At 44.9% G+C, this 22283-nt stretch overlaps 1 protein-coding gene across 1 annotated transcript; it reads left to right on the top strand.

Annotated features, from left to right (window-relative positions):
• The first annotated feature begins 17530 nt into the window (after window positions 1-17530).
• Window positions 17531-22056, top strand: LOC142786065 (uncharacterized). Its single transcript, XM_075883911.1, has 2 exons — window positions 17531-18020; window positions 21728-22056. Exons 1-2 carry the CDS (start codon window positions 17709-17711, stop codon window positions 21761-21763), a joined length of 348 nt encoding a protein of 115 aa, XP_075740026.1. The 5' UTR covers window positions 17531-17708; the 3' UTR covers window positions 21764-22056.
• Window positions 22057-22283: the final 227 nt, after the last annotated feature.

Below are 22283 nucleotides of genomic sequence, written 5' to 3'. Positions count from 1 at the left end.
GCAGGACTAGCGGCCACACTGGCGAAAGGGGTCGATGACATGCGCGCCGCTTCTTCTTATGGACAGGTAGTCATATGCACGATACCGGAGGTACCGGTGTGGGACGGCATTCTGCAAACAGCGGTTGTCAACCCAAACCAAGAGTAATGGCGGGTGAGTCAAAAGAAAGGCTTTGAGGCAGTGGAAATAAACAAAGAGTTGCATAAAGGGGGGGGGGGGGTCAACGAGACAGAATTCACTTCGATGGATGGCTAGGTCATGAGGTTAATTGGCGACTTGCAGGACGCGCACTTGCAGGATAGCTAGTAACAAGGAAAATGACCAGGGTGACTCTTCACACACATAGAACGGAAGGCAGCAGAAAGAGGGGTGGTATTGGGGCATTTATTCATAAAAGTAGACTGGGAAAGGGTCAAGCAGGAGTGCAAGGTACAGTTATGGCTAAAACGGAAAGTGGCAGGGCGAATGACACTCCTTGGTTTGGTGTACTTGTGGACTGGATCAAAGGCCAGAGAGGAAAACCTGGAAATAATGGAGTGAATATCAAAGGACATTGAGGAATTATGAAGAGAGTGGGAGATAATTATACTAGGTGATATGAATGTGCGCATAGATATATAGATGGGTATACCGACCCAACAGGCAAATTGATCATGTATATGTGTGAAAGGCATTATTTGATAATTTGCAACAGTAGTGGGAAGTGTTAAGGGTAAATAACATGGGAGACAGAAAGGCTGCAATCGACAATAGATTACGTACTGATGTCACATAGAATGCATGGTAGGCTCAGAAGCATGCACATAGAATAATGTGGCGCCAGAAATCTGGGTACTGATCACAAACGTATCAAGGTAAGTTTTGGAAGACAGTGAAAATGGGAAGGAGACAAGATGAGCAACTACAGGAAAATTCTAATTCAGAAAGGCAAATAAAAATAGCTACTAAACTAATTGAAAAACTAATCACTGAGGATAATAAAACAGTGGGGGCATACACGGCTCTAATTAGACTGAGCAAGAGCTTTCTAAGGCACGTGACAATACACCCAGGAAAAGAATACACAAACGCAAGAGTTGGTGGGATGAAGAAGTTAAGAGAGCCATAGCAAAACATCAGGAGGCATCTAGGCAACACAGACATGCTAAGCAGCAAGGTGAACCAACAGATGATGTTGAGAGAAAATAGGACATCTTTCTAAGCTGTAGAAGGGAAGCATCCCTTCTGATCAATGAAACGATTAGAAGAAATAAAGGAGGCTCAGTGGATGGCAGAAGTACCTAAAAAGGCTAGAAAGGCAGCTGCGAAATTCTGGAACCATCTAAACTCCCTAAGAAATGAGACGAGCCTATAGCAGGGGTTCATAACTACAGCAAAAGGTGCTAGTCTAGAAGGGGACGGAGGTATTGAACATATAGGAACAAGGGTGACAGAAAAACTTCAACAAAGAAGTGCTTTTTGCACCACAATAGACCAGGATAAATCAAGTAGCGCACTGACTCCATTTTCACAACGAGAGTGGGAAATGGCTGAAAAGAGCGTTCCTAGTAGAACATCAACAGGCTCAGATGGCATTCCAATTATGCTGCTAAAGACATTGGGTTTGAAGTCTAAGCAGATTTGATTTGAAGTCTAAGCAGACTTTGAGAGAGGCAGTGAGCAATGTAATAATCTATGGTGAAGTCCCTGGTAAACGGAAACTTAGCGGCATGAGCATGATCTATAAAGGAAAAGGGCACAAAGCTGACATAAACAACCACCGTCTTATAACAGTGGCATCAGTGGTCTACAGGCTGGCGATACAGATTATAAAGGAAAGATTGCAGGCATGGATAGAATATGAGGGGGTGCTGGGGGAGCTGCTGAATGGGTTTTATAAACACAGGAGGTTGGAAAACAATCTCTTCTCACTGACGCAGTGCATCGAAATAGCAGGAAAGAAACACAGGCCCTTGTGGTTAGCATTTTTGGATATCAAGAGAGCGTACGATATCGTTGTTCAAGAGAACTTGTGGCGAATACTGGACACCCTAGCTGTGGTGAAGATGGAGTCACCAATCTTTTAAAGGATATCTATAAAAGTAACAAGGCAGTTATAAAACAGGTGTCCGAGCACGCAGAGGTAAAACGGGGACTTAAGCAGGGGTTCCTCTGTCACCGTTGCTATTCATGATGTACCTACAAGGATTAGAGGCTAAGTTAGAGGGAAGTGGTTTGGGCTCCAACCTCTCTTTCGTCAGCCGAGGAAAACTCATTGAACAGGCACTACCAGCTATGATGCACGCAGAAGGTGTAGTGCTAATTGCCGACAACAAGGAAGATTTGCAGAGATTGATGGACATATGTGGTAATGAAGGAGATGGGTTGGATTTCAGATTCAGTAAGGAGAAAACCAGCAGTCATGATTTTCAATCAAAATGAAGATAGTTAGCTTATGATAAAGGAGGTCACGCTAGAGATAAAAGATAGATGCAAATATCTGGGCGTATGGATATGCAATGGCACCAAGTACCTAAGGGAACACGAAATATACGTGACGACTAATGGTAACAGGAAGGCAGCAGTGATGGAAAAAAGGGCACTGTGAAATTACAATAGGTATGGTGTTGTGAGAGGAATATAGAAAGGGGTCATGGTTCCTGGTCTGACGTTCGGTAATGTGGTCTTGTGCATGAGATCAGAAGTTCAAGCAAAATTAGAAATTAGGCAACGTGGAAAAGGCATGCTTGCCTTAGGAGCTCAAGGGAATACACCAAATCAGGGAGTACAATGTGATATGGGATGGACATCATTTGAGGGCAGGGAGGCTAGCAGCAAGATAAAACTTGAAAAGTGATTGGTAGAAATGGGGGAGGGGCGTTGGGCTAAAAATGTTTTCAGCTACTTGTACAGGAATAATGTCGATAGAAAATGGAGTAAGTGAACCAGAAAATTGACGGGTAAATACTTCGAAAACAGCAGGGGGCCAAACCAAAAATAATCATGGGTTAAGAAGAAGTTGAAGGAAGCTGAGGCCGATATTTGGAGAATTGGCATGATTAAAAATCCGCACTAGAAATCTATGGAACTTTTGAGCAGGGAATTGGCAAAAAAGGATCTATGATAATACTCGGAGTAGTTCTCTACTGTATGAGGTAAAGACAGGAGTGTTGCGAACCAAGACATATCGGGCCATATACGAAAGGGTAGACAAAGTATGCAGTGCGTGTGGAAAGGAGGAGGAAATAGCTGAACACTTGATGATGTTATGTAAAGGGCTTCACCCTATTGTTCAGGATGATGGCGCAGAGTTTTCAAAGCACTGGGGTTAAGGAACATTGAGGGCAAATAGACTTTAAGCGGGTAGAATTAACTAGAAGGAGGTATCTGATTGGTGGCTAAAGTCAAGGCACGAATGATAATTACCTTTCACAGCAAAGTACCAGTCCTTAACCTCACTATTTAAAAGGAAAAAATATAAATAGAGTTTTTGGTTCACTAAGTATTACGGCTTGGTGGCGTGAGCCACCGCCCGATCTAAAGGGTACAGCCATATCCGTCCGTCCATCCTTCCGCCCGTCCGTCCACCATCCATCCATCCATCCATCCATCCATCCATCCATCCATCCATCCATCCATCCATCCATCCATCCATGACGATCATAATTGACCAGTAATCACATGAAAATTGTGGCATGTATGTCATGAGTGTCATGATTTACATGTCTTGGTTTTGCTGCGTTTGTGGTGGTTTCGTTCCCATGACATATTGCAAAACTGGTAAATGACATGGCTGCATGGTGAACGTAAGCGATAGGCCATAACGTGGAAATCATGACAAAGATGTCATGTAAGTCATGACTGCACGCCCCCTCATGGTGCGCTCGCGGTCGTTTCGCTAGCTTCACATTTACCAATTTGGTATCTCGTGACGTGAATGGAGGAAGCAGGTATATGACTGGTGCAAAAATGACAATCATGACATCCGTGTCACGTAAGAACATGACTACATGCCACGGTCATGATGCGCTTTCGCCAGTTTCTCTCATTTCACGTGTAGCAAATTTCGTATTACTTGACGTGGAAGGACGACGAAGGTACGCACGTTCAAACATGATAATCATGATATGTGTGTCATTTAAATTAAGACTACATGCTACGCTCATAGCACGCCCGCGGCCGTTTTGCTTGCTTCACATATATCATATTTGGTATTACGTGACGCGAACGAATGAAGAAGGTAAATGAGGCGTCAAACATGATAATCATGACGTTCGTGTCATGTAAAACATGACTACATACTACGCTCATAGCACGCTCACGGCCGTTTTGCTAGCTTCGCATATAACAAATTTGGTATTACGGGATTGTAACAGACGACGAAAGTAAATGACACGTACAAACATGATAATCATGACGTGCCTGTCATGCAAAACATGAATGCATGCTACGCTCATAGTGCGCTCGTGGCCGTTTCGGTAGGTTCACATAGAGCAAATTTGTCAGTAGGTTTAAAAGGGGGCAATGGGTGCTTCGTGAATCTCTTGAGGGCATACACGTATTTCTAATTTTGGATAGCTTTAACACAACTCGTCCAGGTGAAAGCTTTAAGGCTCATTGTTTAGTTTTACGCTGCGCTTATTGAGTAGCCGAGAGGCTAAAACACTCTACTAACTGTCAAGACTACACGCCAAACGGCAAGGCAAGCTTGCCACCTAGTGTGAGTGGGCCTTAAAGGGCCACTAAACAGCGCTGAGGTCCAAAAACGTTTAAAGAAAGTTATATGTGCAGTTTTTCTTTGCAAACACACTGCCGCAAGAATTTTTCAAATACGTGTTATATTAAGGAAGCTACAGGGGTTAGAACATTGGTCTAAGGTGGTTCCAAATTTTCGTGTGGCCTCGCCCACTTCTTCCTTCTATGAAGGGGAAGGCGTAACCCATCGTCGTGACTCCGCGCACTTCGGTAATGTGACAACATGTCAGCGATGACTTCATCGGCGAACTCGATCAGTCGCAACGCTTTTCCTCTTGCTGCGAAGCGTGGTTGTTTCTTTACCGTTGGCCGCACCAGCCGCGGGTCAACCATGCAAGCGTCAGGTGCGAAGTGTCGACCCCAAATGATCAGGTCCCCGACACACGTCGCTGGATGACCAATTCGCTTAAGCGATGCAGCGCGCAGGGCCCCATCGTGAGCCACCCGGTGCCGATGCTTCTCCGCTGCCCAGTCACTCGATTTGCAGCCGACCACAGTTCTTTGGTCGGCTGCAAATCGCCACTTTTATTACCCGCGTTGCTCGTGTCAAGGGTGAAGTACGGTCGAATGTGCGCACAGGCGCTGGAGTGTAGCGAGTAGTGTACACGTGCACGCGACAACTGCGAGGTTGGTTCTTGCACCGCAGTGCCAAGAAACAAGGGGCAGTTTCGTAGCTGTGGGTGGGAACAGGAACTGACATTGACTTTACTACTGTTTTTTCACACCTGATATAGACCAATCGGCGAGCTGCGTGCTACGTCACTTCACCGATCGCCGAGTTGACGTCGCTGCGCGTGCAAGGGGGTTGGCGAGTCGTAGGAAAGATGCGCGGGAATCGTTTTTCGAAATATTACTGAATATTACAGCGCAACGCTGTAATATTCAGTAAACGTGGTCGCTGAGTTCTAATCTACGCATTGCCGAGCTTGTATGGGAGGCTTAGCAAAAAAGTTGAAGCCTGTTTACTGCTCCTTTAATCGCGAAGGATAGGGTACCACGAACTCGTGGCGCGGTGCAAAATGGAAGCACGTTACTTGTCTACCTCCGAAAATCTGTGGTCATAGTGGCCTCAAAGAGTTTCTATCAGCGCAAAATCTGACATCAACTCTATAGTGATGACACAGTTCTCTGCATTTAAAAAAAAATAAGGGAGGACAAGAACAAGAGAAAAGGCAGGGGATTAACCAGGCACATGTCCAGTTTGCTACCCTACGCGGGGGGAAGGGGAAGGGGAAGATGTGAGAGAGACAGAAAAGAGAAAAGAAATAGAGAAAAAATTTTCAGTCAATGGGCTGACGCATATGCAGCGGTGGCACTACACAAAAGTTAAAGATGTTCACATAGGCCTGTAGTCCTCAGAATTATTTAAAAATTAAATAAATGAAAAAAGCAAAGCTGAACATCGTCAAGGCACTCCAGTGCACGGTGCAGAAAATGAAGAGTGGACAACATGAATATCATGGGAAACTATATCCGTGACGCAAACTAAAAGCGTTACAACGCAAGCTGGTATCACCTGTGTCACCTAAAGTGCAATTCAGAGACTTCTTCAGCAATCGAAGAGTGTCACAGCCAGTCTTTTTTTTTTTTTGAGAAAGGGAGAAGAAGCGCACATCCGTGAATGCACTCACTGCAGGAAGCTCGAGGGGTGCACGCCCGCCTGCCACCTCGCGCACACATGCGCGCACTATTGAGTGGTTGCTTTCGCTTGGGAGCCGCTGGCGCCACGAGCGCGCAAGATTCGGCGGCGGTTGGGCAACCACACACACAAAAAAAATGCTTGCTTGTGCCAAAATGAAAAAAAAATCCGGGGCTAAGTACCTAGGTTGTCTGTTGGAAAAATTTGTTGTATCAAGGGTGTCTTCCGGCGTTACTTAGTTACATATATAGATGTTGCAAATACATGTGCTTCTATGAAGTAACGGTGGCAAATAAAAAAGAACTTGGTAATACCGAGGAATTCGGTATATGGTGGTGTAACTCTACTTGGTTGTTGCTGTGTATTACCTCTTTATTGCGTAGTTGTGTTGCTTTCCCAGCAATTACGTAATTAAATTTTACTTTGAACAAGACTCTAGTGCTAGATAATAATAATTGATGTAACCTAGTTCACAGTATGGCATACTTCTTAGTAAAATGGTGTCGCATGCTTCACTTTTGTATTATTTCAGGATGAATTCAAGAGCGTAGCTGATGCATTGCTGCACCTAGCTGCTGAAGAGAAGGTACAGAATGTTCGCAGCAGCAAAAGCAACAAAGACGTATGTGTGTATTTGAGACTAACAATGTGGTTCCTTTGTGTTATTGTTTCAACCTGACTTGATATTTTGTGGATCAACGAAGAATACCTTGAGTATTCAGAAAGTGTATTCTCCTCTTGAAATTGTGATACTTCCATTTCTGCTTATTGAAACGGGGTGTTATGGCTCATTATGTGCAGCTTTTAGGCATGTGTTTTTGAACATGGCTATCAACAATGGTAAACTAAATGAGTTCAGTGGCATCATGCTGGGTAACCATTTAAAACTTCAAGTCCATTCCCAGTGAGATAATAAATATTGTGCAGCCATGGGAAATCACTGTCGACCAGGGCTTTAAATATATTTAGTGATTCTTCAGAGAGGCCTGTATAGCTGATAGGGACTACACCCCTCCTGACCATATACAAAATAACTTCAATTGGCAAAGTGGCTAAGGAAATCACAAGCTTAGACTGTATTTTACAACTACATACATACCTTCCAATTTTTCCAGACTTAGACCATTTCATACGATTGTACTGTTAGCAAAAGATACTCCCGGCCAAATGTTTGTGCGTTATTTGGCCAGATTGTCAGAACCTAATCTAGTCCAAGCTTTTTGCAAACACATCGTGCACGCAGGGGAGCACTAGCGCAGCCGTTTCCGCCATTCTGCACCAAACCTATTATTATTAGACCGGTTACCAATCACCGGTTACCACCGCTGGTAACGCTCTCCCTCACCAGACAAGGATTGGCTACCCTGGTGCAGTATATGGCCACTACCTCCCACATGCATGCGTCAATTAACTCGCAGCCCTCAGTTCCCAGCGGCTGCGAAGAAACTGACCATGGTGGTAGTCAGATCTGCAACGTAGCAGAGATCTGAAATGTAGCTAATAATCTCTGGGTCCGATCAGGCCGCCATTTGAACCTGAACTTTGCAACGTTTAACTCTAGAAGCTTATGTATTGAGGTAAGTCTAGCTGAACTATTCGAGGAGCTAGAGGGTGTCAATTGGGATGTTTTAGGGCTCAGGGAAGATAGGAGGACAGATGAGGCCTATACAGTGCTACAGAATGGGCGCGTCCTTTGCTATTGTCAGCTGGCTGACAGAAGAGAGCTGGGCGTGGGGTTCCTTATCCACAGAAATACAAGAGGTAACATAATGAAATACTAGCATTAATGCAAGGGTCGTAGGTATCATAATTAAACTCGATAAGAGATACAAGATGAAGGTGGTTCAGGCTTACACACCTACATCCTGCCATGATGACACGTCAGATGAAAGTTTCTGCGAAGACGTGGAATCGTCAATGAGTAAAGTAAAAGCACAGTATACTATACTGATAGCCGACTTCAATGCCAAGGTATGGAGGAAGCAGGGTGGAGACCAGGCAATATGAAAATATGGCATCGGTACAAGAAATGTCACAGGGGAGCTATTAGTGGAATTTAGAGAACATAAATATTTACGGGTTTTGAATACTTTCTACCGAAACTGACGGAACTATAAATGGAAATTGTGGAGCCGTAATGGCGAAATTGAAAACGAAATAGGCTTTATACTGAGTGCACACCAAGGCATCGTGCAGGATGCGGAAATGTTTGGCAAGATACGATAGAATGGTACGGTCTCGAATTCATCTACACTTCAAGAAGGAACGACAGCAACTGATGCACAAGAAGCCGATCAATGAGCTAGCACTGAGAGGAAAAGTACATGAATTCAGAGTCTCGCTTCAAAACAGGTACTCCGCTCCTATTGAGGAAATCAGCCTTAGCATTGACGCAATAAATGATAATTTGAGGAGTATCATTGCGGAGTGTGCAGTGAAAGTCTGAGGTACAATACTTTGACAGGACACAGGTAAGCTGTACCAGGAGACGAAGAACCTCAATAAGAAACGTCAAAGCATGAAAGCATATGTCGCAAGAGACAAAAAAGATTTGGCCGAGCTTACAAGTTGATTATTAGGCGTAAGGTATCTGATAAGAAAACGTTTGAATTCAGTCAACCAAAGAAGGAAGCAGGATTTCGAACAGGGCACTCAACAATCGACCACATTCATACTATAATTAAGTAATGAAGACATTCTCAGAATATAGCCAAGCACTATACATAGCCTGTATAGATTACGACAAGGCTTTGATTTAGTAGAAATATCAGCCATGCAGACACTGCTGAATTAGTGCGTCGATGAAGCATATATAAACATCATGGAAGAAATCTCCAGGGAATAAACTGCTACCATAGTGCTTTATAAAGAAAGCAACAGAATACCAATAAAAAAGGGCGGAAAGCAGGGGTATACAATCTTCCCAATTCCATTTACCGCATGCTTACATTAGGTTTTGTGAGGCCTAGAATGGGAACAGTTAGGGATAAGAGTTAATGGAGAGTACCTTAGTTACCTGCGCTTCGCCCGTGGCATTGCATTGCTGAGTAACTCAGACGACGAATTGCAACTCATGATTACGGAGTCAGACAAGGAGAGCAGAAAGGTGGGTCTTAAAATCAATCTGCAGAAAACGTAAGTAATGTACAACAACCTCGGAAAACAGCAGCGCTTCGAGATAGATAATGGTCCGCTTCAAGTTGTAAAAGACTATATCTACTTAGGGTAGGTAATAACCGCGGAGCTGAACCACGAGATTGAAGTGACTAGAAAAAAAAAAAGACTGGGGTGGAGCACAATTGGCAAGCACTCTCAAATTATGACAGGTAGATTGCCACTATCCCTCAAGGGGAAGGTATATAACAGACGTGTATTGATGGTACTTAGCTACGAAGCAGAAACTTGGAGTTTAACATTGAGGGTTCAGCTTCAATTGAGGGCGAAACAGCGCGCGATGTGAAGAAAAATGGTAGGTGTAACCTTAAGAGACAGGAAGTGAGCAGGGTGGATTAGGGAACAAAGGGGGGTTAAGAATATCATTGTTGAAATCAAGAAGTGGAAACGGACATGGGCGGAAAATCTAGCGCGTAGAAAGGATAACCACTGGTTATTAAGGGTAACTAAATGGATTCCCAGAGAAGGCAAGCGAGTGAGGGGTAGACAGAAGGTTAGGTGGGCAGATGAGATTAAGAAGTTGTCAGTTATAAATTGGCAGCAGGGACATGACCGAGTTGACTAGGGGAACATGGGAGGGGCCCTTGTCCTGCAGTTGACGCCAGGCTGATAATGATGATGACGATGATGATCACGATGATGATGATGATGATCCGATGTAAGAAGGTATAACATGGAGGAAATTGAACGCGCTCTGAAGAACGGAGGAAGCGTCAAAGAAGGGAAGAAGAAACTTGGGATAGGCAAAAAACCAGATATATGAACTTAAGGACACGGAAGGCAAAGTAACCACCAATATATATAGGATAAGTAAATTAGCGGAGGAGTTTTACAGAGATCTGTACAATGGCCAACACAACCACGACCTTAATATTAAAACTTGCAGTATCTCAGATGATATCTTACAAGTAATGATAGAAGTCAGGAAAGCTTTGGAGGGAATGCAAAGAGGCAAAGTTGCTGGTGAGGGACAGGTAACATGAGATCTGCTGAAAGACGGACGACAGATTGAACTAGAAAAACTAGCCACCCTGTTCACGAAGTGTCTCCGCTGTGTGTTGCGCTGTGTGTGTTTGAGGCCTGGGTATGCGTTTGTGAGGGAACGTGTCGTGTGTTCGCGCTCGAAATACCTTTTAGAAACGTTGTACCAACTAGCCGTACAACAAGTTCTTTTACAATGTAACAACAAGTCTACATGCTACGCTCATGATGCGCTCGCGGCCGTTCACGACCACTAGCGCAGGTCGCCACATTTTATCGTCTACCCGAATTGACTTCACTTCACTCACCAATGCTAATTACAACATTCCCCAAAACATTGACAAACAATTACTCATACCACCACTTCCTAAAAACATGCATCCAACATATCATACTAAGCGCCGAATCCAAAGAGCAAAAGCTCTTCAGAAAAAATTGCATAGAGCCAATGACGTGCTCTATGTCGATGCGGCAGAATACCTATCCTTTTCATCCTATGCCCTCTCTGCTGTCGACTATAACTGCAAGGCGCTCACAACGGCATCCATCACTGTAAACTCTTCGGAGGAGGCAGAGGAGGCTGCCATAGCTTTAGGTCTATCTATCCCCAATATCACTATGATTGTAAGTGACTCCAAAACTGCCATGCGCAACTTCAGCGAAGGTCGCATCTCATCAACTGCCCTTTCAATTCTTAAGAAACATCCTCCCACGCAAGACGTTGCTCTCATATGGACGCCTGTGCATGCGCGGTCAAGTGGCAATGAGGCGGCTCATACCTGTGCTCGAGGAATGTCCGGCCGGGCGCAGGTCTCTGATGGCGCCTTAAACCACGCGGCCTTTTTCAGCGCGAGAGATTGTCTTTTGACCTTCCACGATAAAAAAAATCACTACCGCCTACAGCGCACGATATATCCCCCCTTACATCATGGCGCTTCGCGCTACCATGAAATACTATGGCGTCAGTTACAGACCCGTACGTTTCCTACCCCATCTTTTTGCCATCTTATACTCCCTGCAATATACCCCTCCTCTTTGTGCATTTTCTGTAAAAAAAGAGCTAACCTAGACCACATCATGTGGGGTCTACTCGAAACCCACCACTCGATTCTCTACACATTAATAGTAAGGAGAAGGGGAGGCTGCTATGTGCAGCTCGGCGCCCGAGGTCCTGGACCAGATCTTGAATTGGGCTAAGAGGGTAGCGGAGACCTACGCTGGGTAGACTCCTCTGACACTCCACCACCGCACCTTTCCCTCTTGGAATGAATAAAGTTTTTCTCCTCCTCCTCCTCGCGGCCATTTCGCTATCTTCACATGTACCACAGTCGGTATTACGTGACGACAATTAATGACAAAGGTATGTGACTGGTGCAAACATGATAATCATGAGATGCGTGTCATGTGACGACATGACTACAAGCCACAGTCAAGGCGCCATTACAATTAGACGTGACGTGGTTCGCGTGCTCACCGGCGTTCAGTTCGTCGCATCGCACCGGTGTTGCCACGACAGGCGCCGGTCCTACCATATGCTCGCAGGTGCGCACCATGCTGCGTTGCTTTGACGCTTGCGCGTTTCAGCGCGCCCGGCGTCCCTCTGCCACGAAAAGAGGGAGCGCAGTGTTGTCTGGGTAACGCATCGGCGCGAAATGCAGCATGTCACATTTTGCGCCTGTCACCGTCGGGCTGCGCCGTCGGACGCTAATGGCGTTTGGCGCCAGGCTATATAGAGTACTCGCGTTTTGCTAACGTAACGTCGCTGTTCCCAGCGTGCGCGTGCGTCTGCGCTACATTGGAGTATATTGGGCAATTCATCATGGCTCTCAGTCGTTTTGCTAGCTGTACATCTACCAAACTAGGTGTTACGTGACGTCAATGAAAGACGAAATATGACTGATGTAAACATGACAGGCGTAACATGTGAGAACATGATAACAAATCATGCTCATAGCGTGCTCGTGGCCGTTTCGTTGCTCCACATATAGTAAATTTGGTAACATATAAAGGGAATAGATGACAAAGGTAAACGACACATTCAAACATGATAATCACGACACGAAAGTCATGTACGGCATCATTTACTTCACCTCATAACGTTGTGCTGATTTGATTTCGATATCAATTATATGGGCACTCTTGGCTGGATTTTGCCGGCGGCGTCGGCATCGACGTCGGCGTCGATGTCACGCACCGTATATGTACTCGAATATAAATATATATGAAAATGCAAGAAAGAAAAAAATCCAGAAAAAAGGACTCCAGCACGCGGATTCACACGTGAAACCTCTGCGTCGTAAAAGCGAGGCGTTAACCACTGAGCCTCCCCGGAGAACGTTCTTCACCGTTATATCTACTAGTTGTCGCTGCTGTGTTTTCAGCATAACTGGAAAGATGGCGCAATGAGCGCACGTCACCACATCGCGCAGCGGTGCCTGCTGTTATCTCCTACGAGTACTTTGCCCTGCTGAGAAAAGGGGAGCTACGCTCCCTCGCGCGCCCTTATCTCGCGGTGGCGAGGAGGGGAGAATCGTAAGCCTTGGCTGGCCTCGGGCTTTACGTGGAATGATTCTGCTGTAGTTACCAGGCAGACAAACGTCACTGCAATCATTGTAGTCTCCGTTCGCGAAAAGCGGGCACTTTTCAGACTCAGCGCAGTAACAAATGAGACGCTTATTCGCGTGCATCCGTACCAGTGAGCACATTTCGTGCGTAATGTGTACGCGAAAAATGCGGGGCACGTTTCGATCTGCTTTGGAATCCACGCGTGGCCTTTCAAATCATTGCTCTCGTGTTTATTGCTTCGCCTTTGTGGCAAAGCTGTGAGAGATTTTGTTGCAATGCATTCACAACAGTTGCCTTGTGCGCACGCCCTCCCCGTGGTTAGCGCTGATTTCTCCAGTCACCATCTTATCCGTCATCGCTGCCCTCGTCACCTTCACCTCATGCGCGCCACGAGAAGCTCGTGGGCCGTGAAGAAGCTTACGATGCCTGGTTTATGACCGGCCATCTACACCGATGACGACGACGAAGACATCCAGGCCTGTGACAGCACCTTTGATATCACCCTGGGCACCAGACCGACAGGGCCTGGCAGGTGCCACAGCTGGCACGTTAAATAATTTTGCATGGTCTCTATATATTAGATCGTGCGAATTGTTTTTTTCATCGCGCACTTTCGCGCTTTAAGAATTAGTTTTTAAAGATCAAATAAGTGTTATTTTGAAATGAACTGCAGTGTTTTACTGTCAACCATAACGTTAGAAGAACTCATTTTAAAATAAATGGTCTTGTGCTTGCAAGTGCATGTACTTGAGGAATTCAGCTCTCACACCTGCTCAATGAAGCGCTACGTGCATAGCTTGTTTCACGCATGGGCGTACAAAATGAGAGCGAAAGCAAAGAACTCGTATACTGATAAATTTAGTAGAAAGCTCCAGATTTTACCAGCCTAAGGAGATTCGGTCCTACCGTAACGTGGTAAAAAACATACATGACAAGTGAATATACCAGAAAATCTGTACTTCGCAGAATGATTAGGCACCCACTGAGAAGCGAAGCCGGGTAGAGAAAACACAAAATTATACTTATACATTCTTTCCGTTGATGATATATTGTGGTGCATGGTTGGTCTTCAGAAGTGTTACAATTCGTGCATGCAGCTTACTCGAATAAAAACTTTGAATTGGCACGACATCTGGTAATCGCAATCACCCCACTTGTTGCATTTGAATACCGTGGAACAAGATTGCCGAGCCCCACTTTCACCATAAATATATTTTTCTCATTAGGGAGACCTTCATTCTTCCAACTTCGCTCAATAAACGTGAGTTGATAGTTTGCGCTTGTACTGTCACCTTCTTTTTTGTCTCCTCTCAAACTTCGTTTTCGGTAACAATATTAGCACCATTTTTTCTAGTCATGAAAAACCAACTAGCCCAACCCCTCGCTTTGCTAAGAGAAGAGATATGTCACGCCAAGCAGTCAGCGAATAGCAGCCAACCTCTGCAATTTTTTTCGCTTTGAACCAAGTGGTACGAGGTAGGTAAATATCTTCATGTATATTAGGTTGTCCTGCGCGTATCGTTCATTTAACTGGTAAGACAGCTGCATGCGTCAATAGAGGGTAGTTCATTGAAGGAATTTACTCACGTTCCACCAGAGGCTTCAGTGTCATTAATATGAGGAGCATGCTACGGGGAGATGATGCGCATATCGTATACGTAGTGGTCGTAGTAGTGTAACGTATAAGTTTCCTTTCGGGAATCGTAGATACATATTGTTCATTTCTTGGAAGTGAAAGTTGATGACTCGCACTGCCACCACAATTGCTATTGTCCTGATATAAAGCTTGTTCTGGGTATTTTTTCCAAACAGGTCAGAGCCCTGGTGTGGTTCTGAGCTAGAAAAAATACCAAAGCGAATGCTTAGCTTTAATTCCGGGAGCTCGAATTTTATTATCGCTTGCTCCTATCCCAGTATTTATTGAATCGGCAACGCCACTGACGAAAACACCCCCTTTTCTTTCGCACAGTCTCCTTGGCACTCTGGAGTCTATCACCTGTGTGGAAAACCACCACGGTAGTCTAGTGGCTAAGGCACTCGGTTGGGGACGCGCAGGTCGCGGGTTGAAAATTCGGTGACGGGGGACTTGCCAGAGCGCCTGTGACATAGCCAAAAAAACTTGGCAAGGGTGCACGTACAAAGCATGCTGAGCCGGTTGACGGACATGCGTTGCACATCGCGGTTCACTCGCAGAGAAAGTGGATAGAGGTGAGTCTAGTGAATATAGCCAACACGGGACCGACCATCGATGCCCTACAGTCAATGTTTAGTAGATTCGGCCTGCCCAAACGTTGCTTTCCGATAATGGAACAATGTTCACAAGTGCGCAGTTTTAGTCGTTCATGAAAGAAAACGGAATACGCCATTTTCGCATTACGCCTTATCATCCGCATTTCTACGGCTGAGCAGAAAAGGAAGTGTGAACGAGAAAACTGGAACGGCGCAAGAACACCAGTGGCACACTGAAAGAGTGATAAGACTGAATTCTATTGCAGTATCAGCACACACAACTGCGAAACTGGAAAACACCCTTCACGCTGCTTGATTTGCAGCCTCGTTGCTATAGATGCCGTATTTTTACGTCGTCGATTTTCTCACGCAGATACAGAAAACTGAGATATTGTAATACAGTAACAACAAGATAGATTTCGGGCGTATGGCTGCCATTGTAGAGACCCTTTACGGCCACCTCATGGTAACCATAAAGGCCACATACGGCGATCATCATCGTTAGAAAGTAGGAACCAGCTGAGAGCAAGGAAAAGAGACAGTGCGAGACACTCCACTGTTGAAGCAGACGTCAAGCAAAAGCCTGGTGCTGATGCACCGCAGACAGAAGCTGGTTAGACTGGGGTGCTAGTGGCTTTAAGAGAATGACCCCAGAGCCCACGAGATAGTTTTTGGAGTTTAACGTCCCAAACCCATGTACATGATAATGAGGGACGCCGTTCGAGAGGCCATCGAGAATTTGAACCACCTGGGGTTCTTCAACATGCCCTTAAATCTAACTACTCGGGCCTCAGGCATTTTTGTCTTCATCGAAAACGGGGCAGCCGGCACTGGGATTTTCAATGACAACCAGCGGGTCATCAGCCCAGCGCCATACACATAAAACCACTGTAGCGGGTTAAAGGAATTTGGTAATCGAAACTATGTATACCACACTCTGCAGCAACGACGATAGCCTTCCGAGTATAATAGGTTGCATTGTTGGTGCCATATATTCGAACACGTATACCACACTTCTACTGCATTGTTTCATTGTGAACAACGCCACCGTAAGAAAGTTGAAACCTTCCAAATTTCACGTTTTTTTAAATATTTGGTTGGTATCTCTGTGTAACTAAAACCATGAACATTTTCGAATAGACCACTTTTCATCTAACTCAAGATTGTAAGACAAGGTTTTCGAAACATGCGTTTCACACGCGAGAATCACAATCCACCGAAGAAGAAGTTGCACGTGCGTTGCACTCCTCGTGATTTGCTCGTTCTAGAACAACGCTGGACACCGCCATGGTAAGACAACATTTTCTAGTCTCCTGTTTGACCTAGTCGATGCTGTTGATTTTTCATTTAACTGCTAATTAATGAAGCGTTCAATGTCTCACAATTGTCCCCTGAGTAGTCTTGAAACATATCGAGGCAAACAATCCAGTTTAAACATAGAATATGTCTTCAGACTTTGTGTCTTCACAACGACAGTCGCGTTTCTAACCTGTTCATCAAAATCCGCAGGAGTTAAAGTAATCATGAGTAGCGAGTGTGTGCAATGAAATAAAATACATTCAACTGTTTATGCACTTTTCCAAACAAATGGTTCGGTTGTGGGAATCTACCACTGCAAATCACAGTATGTGGATTCGCAGCCTGTGTGAACCACATGCTTTTCTCGTACCTTTAGATCGAGGACAACGCTTGGAGCAATCACAGTGATAAATTAAATAAGGTTTTATGTTACAGTAGCAGCATTCCTGTGGTGATACTCATGTCATTTTAGTCACTTTGAACATAAACTTCTTCCCAATTTTTTTTGGCTGCTAGCTGTCCTTGTTTGCTCACATTTGCGCATTGTACTATGGACGGCCAATTAGCTCCACAAACCATTCAATTTGATCACCTGCTCTAGCAGCATTTTTGTGGTGACTCGCATATTGGTATGACCATTCAAGCATGAAATGGTTGACAGATTATTTTTTTTTGCTGCTAACTGTAGATTTATGGTTATTTTTATGCAGTCTACTGCAGACGGCAAGTAGCTTCTAAAACGACTCAATGGGTTGACGAGTTCACCATTTCTATTGGTCGAGAAGCTTTTCATCTTTTCCGGCCTTCAGTAGGCGCACATTGTGTATATCTTCTTTATCTTGAAGGTTGGGCTTATAATTTGGCATCGCACAACACGAGGGCAAGATGTGGATTCCGCTTCACCGCAGATGCATTTAGATAGGTAGTTTTGTAGACGCCACCTCTGCGTGCCTTGGCTGTCGTTCATAACAACTATTAAAATATCCCACTTTACCCTTCAAAGTACCCCATTTTTAGGTCACGTAGATGTCACAAGCATGTGTCGATTGACGAATTCTAGCGTCCGTTTAAATACGTTTCGCAGAGCATGGCCCAGTTCTTCTCTCGGGCTGGTTTCGGCCTAACGTTCGGCCGCCGACGCAATATCCTGGCTTCCCTACATCAGCAGCACACCAGGAGTTCAGCGCCTATTGACAGAGGTGGTCCGTACTCCTCTTTCCGGAGCCTTCCACGCAGCGTGGTGCTATGGTCGACTGGACCCAACAGCGACGACGCAGGACCACACGTGCGGGCAGCAGTTGGTGACTCGGGCGTTTGCGCCGCCTTCCCGATGCATGATGCACCTGTGGTACTGCGCCTGGAGGCTCCAACGCTCAATTACACTAGGAAGACGGCGCTGGTGAGTGCCCAATGATACACATACATGCTGCTTCGTAGCACCGGACGAGATACTAGACGTGGTCTATTAAGCTGTTGGCTTATACAGTACAAAAAAAGGTGGCTGATCCCTCTTTTTAAGAAGGGTTATAACAAGAAAGGAAAGCGTGTCTTCACAAAGGCAGTTGAGCGTTTATTGTGCATTGTTTTGCCACATGAGCGAAGGAATGATTGCTACAGCTAAAATTCACGCTAAAAACGACAACCACCTCAAAACGTTCAGTGTGCACCTCAAGTCTAAAGCTCGCACGAGATGAGGATGCACATAGACGAGTGCGGGCTAATGGTTTTTACATATCTAAACTAGAAGCGCGCTGTTCAACCACAAAAAAAGATGAACAACGAAACGAACACACAAGTATAGACTAGACAAGTGCAAACTGTCACAGTCCTAACTTCTTCGTGTGTGAGAAGCGTGCTTTTTTCTTAAACGTGGCCCCAGAAGCGAGCCAAGCGAACTTCTTTCTCTTACGAACCACGAGTCCGATAATAAGGCGCACGCGCAGGAGAGACTGCGCTCAGTCGAGGCGGCAGTTAATGAAACACTAGAGGCGACGACCTTGAGAGCGCGTCAAACGCGACGCGATCAAACCATCTTGCTATTGATGGCAATAGCGCGATGAGGTCCGAGCTCTGATGACCGACTAATGGTATTACGTTGTGTACAAATGGCTTGCCCTTGGCATCTTCGACAACGTACGTGTCTTGTTCTAGTGAATAGCGCCGCGCATTGCGGATTGAGAGGTCGCTGGATCGACGCATCACGACAGAAACATTCCGCCTCGTTTCTTTTCTATGGAAACTGTTAGTCTATTCTTTGCAACAATTTTTTCGCATTAACGGAAATACGTCAGCGGGGCCTTAATGGACCCCGGCATAAAATACGTCTGTGTTAAAAGAGAAAAAAAAACACCATCTTTCTGTCCTAGCGTAATATTAAGCATCTACCTTGCTTATGTTGCATTACCAGCGCGTTCCTCAAACTTGCTTGTAACGAATGGCATGTGCATTATCTGGATTTGTGACGTTAAACCCCAAATACTATCGTGCGCATTATCGAGCTCACAATAGTGTCTGTGATAGCAAAGTTGCGCCTAGTTATCAAAACGAAAGCAAGCCAGGTGACGATTGATAATGTAGTAATGTAATAGCATCTGGGGCTTTAGATACTTCCTGAAACCGTGATATGAATATTGATTTGATTGATATGTGGGGTTTATTGTCCCAAAACCACAATATGATTATGAGAGATGCCGTAGCGGAGGGCTCCGGAAATTTCGACCACCCGGGGTTCATTAACGTGCACCCAAATCTGAGTACACGGGCCTACAACATCACCACTTCCATCGGAAATGCAGCCGCCGAAGCCGGGATTTGAACCCGCGACCTGCGGGTCAGCAGCCGAGTATCTTAGCCACTAGACCACCGCGGCGGGGCGTGATATGAATATTATAAACGCAGTAGTGAAGGGCTCCAGAAATCCCGACCATCTGTTTTTTTTTTTTTTTTTCATTTAGACATCGCAGAGTCCATAGGCTTCCTGCAGCCCTCTTCCACCGTAATACGGCTGCAACGACCGGTATCGAATCCATGACTTGCGGTTCAGCAGCCAGATTATGAATGTTGTGGTTTAAAAAAGGCCTTTTAGTTTAACCGCTTTTCAGAGTTTATTGCGCTAAATGTTTAACTTTATAAATGAAACATAGCACGGACAATTATGTCCACAAGGAACTGTGTTGGAGGAAGTGGAAATCCACACTGCTTATTTAAGCGTGGAAACTCCCTTCGCGCTCCATTTCGTCAATTTATTCAGGAATAAATAGTGAGTTTGCGCGTGTTTCCAAATTTTTTCTTGTGAACGTCTTTTCTTTTTGCATGAACATTTTAGGTTCCGCACTTCACTTTTTGGAAATGCACGAAGTGTGGTACTGGAAGTCTCTTGCATTTTAAGAAATGGCTTCTTATTTTATCGCAAGTATTAAACTCTCGAGTGTTGTATATAAAAAGCGAAACAGGCCTTCCATAAAACACGGGATCTGCGTTCATGTCAAAAGTTGGTTGAGAAATGATACGTATTTAGAAGGGTCAGAAGCATATGCAGCTCGGCTGCACTCTCCTAGAACATTCTATTTCCTCCCACTCTTATATTTCTTGATTTTTTGTGTATCTCTTTGTTTCCATTGCGCGTATAGCGTGCCGCTATAATCTTGAATCGAGTGTCAGTGTCCTTCAGTCACCAAACGTTTGCGCGAGTTGGCTTAGAGAACATTACTTAAGATGAAAAACGAAAAATGGACGCCTACAGCTTTTTAATGACAGCTTGTTTTCAAACTAGTAAAATTCGTAACTGCGCTATTAGTTTTCTTGCAAGTGTTCGATCTCATTGACATGCAATGCAGTTCCATAGCTTCTTCCGAGTGTTTTAACACGACAGCGTTAATGAGCTCTTTTCGCAGACATTTTGGGATTCACATCATTTGTTGTCAGCGAAAAATCATCGTATGTACGACCTCAAAATGAAGAAAAATGCAACTGAAAACATCCTGGATCAGAGAGGACTCGAATCCTGGTCGTTTGAATGGCATGCGCATGCTCGACTCCACGGCCATGCCTGTGCTTGAAAATACGGTGAAAAAAACTTCCTCTGCTTGGAAATGCCATGAAAGTTATTTTGATGCTTTAAAAACACATGCGTCCTTTATATATGCTTCACAATGCGACAATAAATATTGCAATAATGAAGCACCCATTGCTAGCGTGTGTAAGAACATTATTCGAAATGGCTACCTGGTTTAAAGCTTGTCAAACACTAGAAAAAGCTCACGTGCAACTGCGTCCTTAAGGCCACATGGTGGGTGCATAGGAAGTTCGGAAAGGTTTCGTGCGCTACGCATATGAAGTATTCGCACTAGGAACTGGATACTGCAATCGCGCTCAACTCCTAAAGGCGAAAGTTAGAGCACCCTCATTTTTTTGTCTGTGTTGTTCGCAGTGTTGGTTACTTTACCTCTGATCATCGTGCTCACTATGGGTCCGCAGAAAAAATTGGAGCTCACTTAAGCTCATTCATCGGAATTTTCCTAAGCTCAATTCAATGGTCCCGCGGCTCAATGCAGTTAAGCGAGTCCTTTTGCGTGCAATTAGGGTTTCGATCACGATGCCCGTGCTATAACGCCATAAAACACCGTTAAAACTATTGCGGCGAGAAGCCAAAGAACTTTCCCTCTCTCTTACTACATTGCTCACGCCTCGCGTCAATCGTTATCCCGGTGGCATATCTGCGTGAGAAGCCGTGATTATTAACATGAAATCGTTAGGCAAGTAGTAATGCTGAAGATAAGTAGATATGACCGCAGGTCGGCAGAATACGTGGAGATCAGTTATACTCACTAAAGAAATGTATTTTCTGTTTGAAGCTCATTCGCATGCACACTCACACAATTTTTTTCTGAACTGGGCTCACTAGAGCTTTGATAATTTTTTCCTTAAATGGACTCCCTCTCTCACCGACATTTCTGAAAAAAGTGGACTCACTAGCTTTTACAACTGCACCTAATTATTTTTCCAGTGACACTCTGAGATTAGGACTCGCATTTCGATGCGAGCCGGAGTGAGTCGACTCGCTAGTCTGCCGTCCTACAATGCTCACTATGGCGGCGTTTCGCGCAGGGCCACGTTCTGGTTCGCGCATCGCCGACGCTGTAAGCCCTGCACGTGGTGGCCGTGCCGCTCGCCGTAACACCCGATATGCCTTGGATGCAAAAAGCGGCCATGGGGTGAGACGACGTGGGCGGCGTCTCGGACGACGACGACGACGGGAATTACGAAGGCGCTGAAGTCGGTGCGACACTCTACCGATGCCAGCCGCCGGCCGGCGCCTTTGGCGGCGCCTTGATGTTTTGCTGTTTATTATACCTTAAAGTTTGTTTAATTTTGTTATAATTAACTGTAGTACAAAAATGTTTTTGCCCAACGCAAATGAAATTTTTGTATGCGAACTGTGTTTTGCTGTTTTTTTTTGCAGGATCTATTATGGGAGATTCGTAAAACATGAACAGAATGATCATTTCATATTACGCTCAGAGATTCATATTACGCTCACACTAATTAAAAATTGCATAACATATTCTTAATTTTGCTTTTACTGCGGAACTTCATGATCGTTCAATAAAACCATTGTAGTGAAGCGCTAGGGAAAATTGTCATCGAGTTGCTAACCATGCAG

The sequence above is a fragment of the Rhipicephalus microplus genome, chromosome 2 (assembly GCF_043290135.1).
Source record: "Rhipicephalus microplus isolate Deutch F79 chromosome 2, USDA_Rmic, whole genome shotgun sequence".
In the NCBI taxonomy this organism is placed as follows: Eukaryota; Metazoa; Arthropoda; class Arachnida; order Ixodida; family Ixodidae; genus Rhipicephalus; species Rhipicephalus microplus.
The sequence above is the reverse complement of the archived record's forward strand: the minus strand, read 5'-3'. Positions and strand labels throughout refer to the sequence as shown.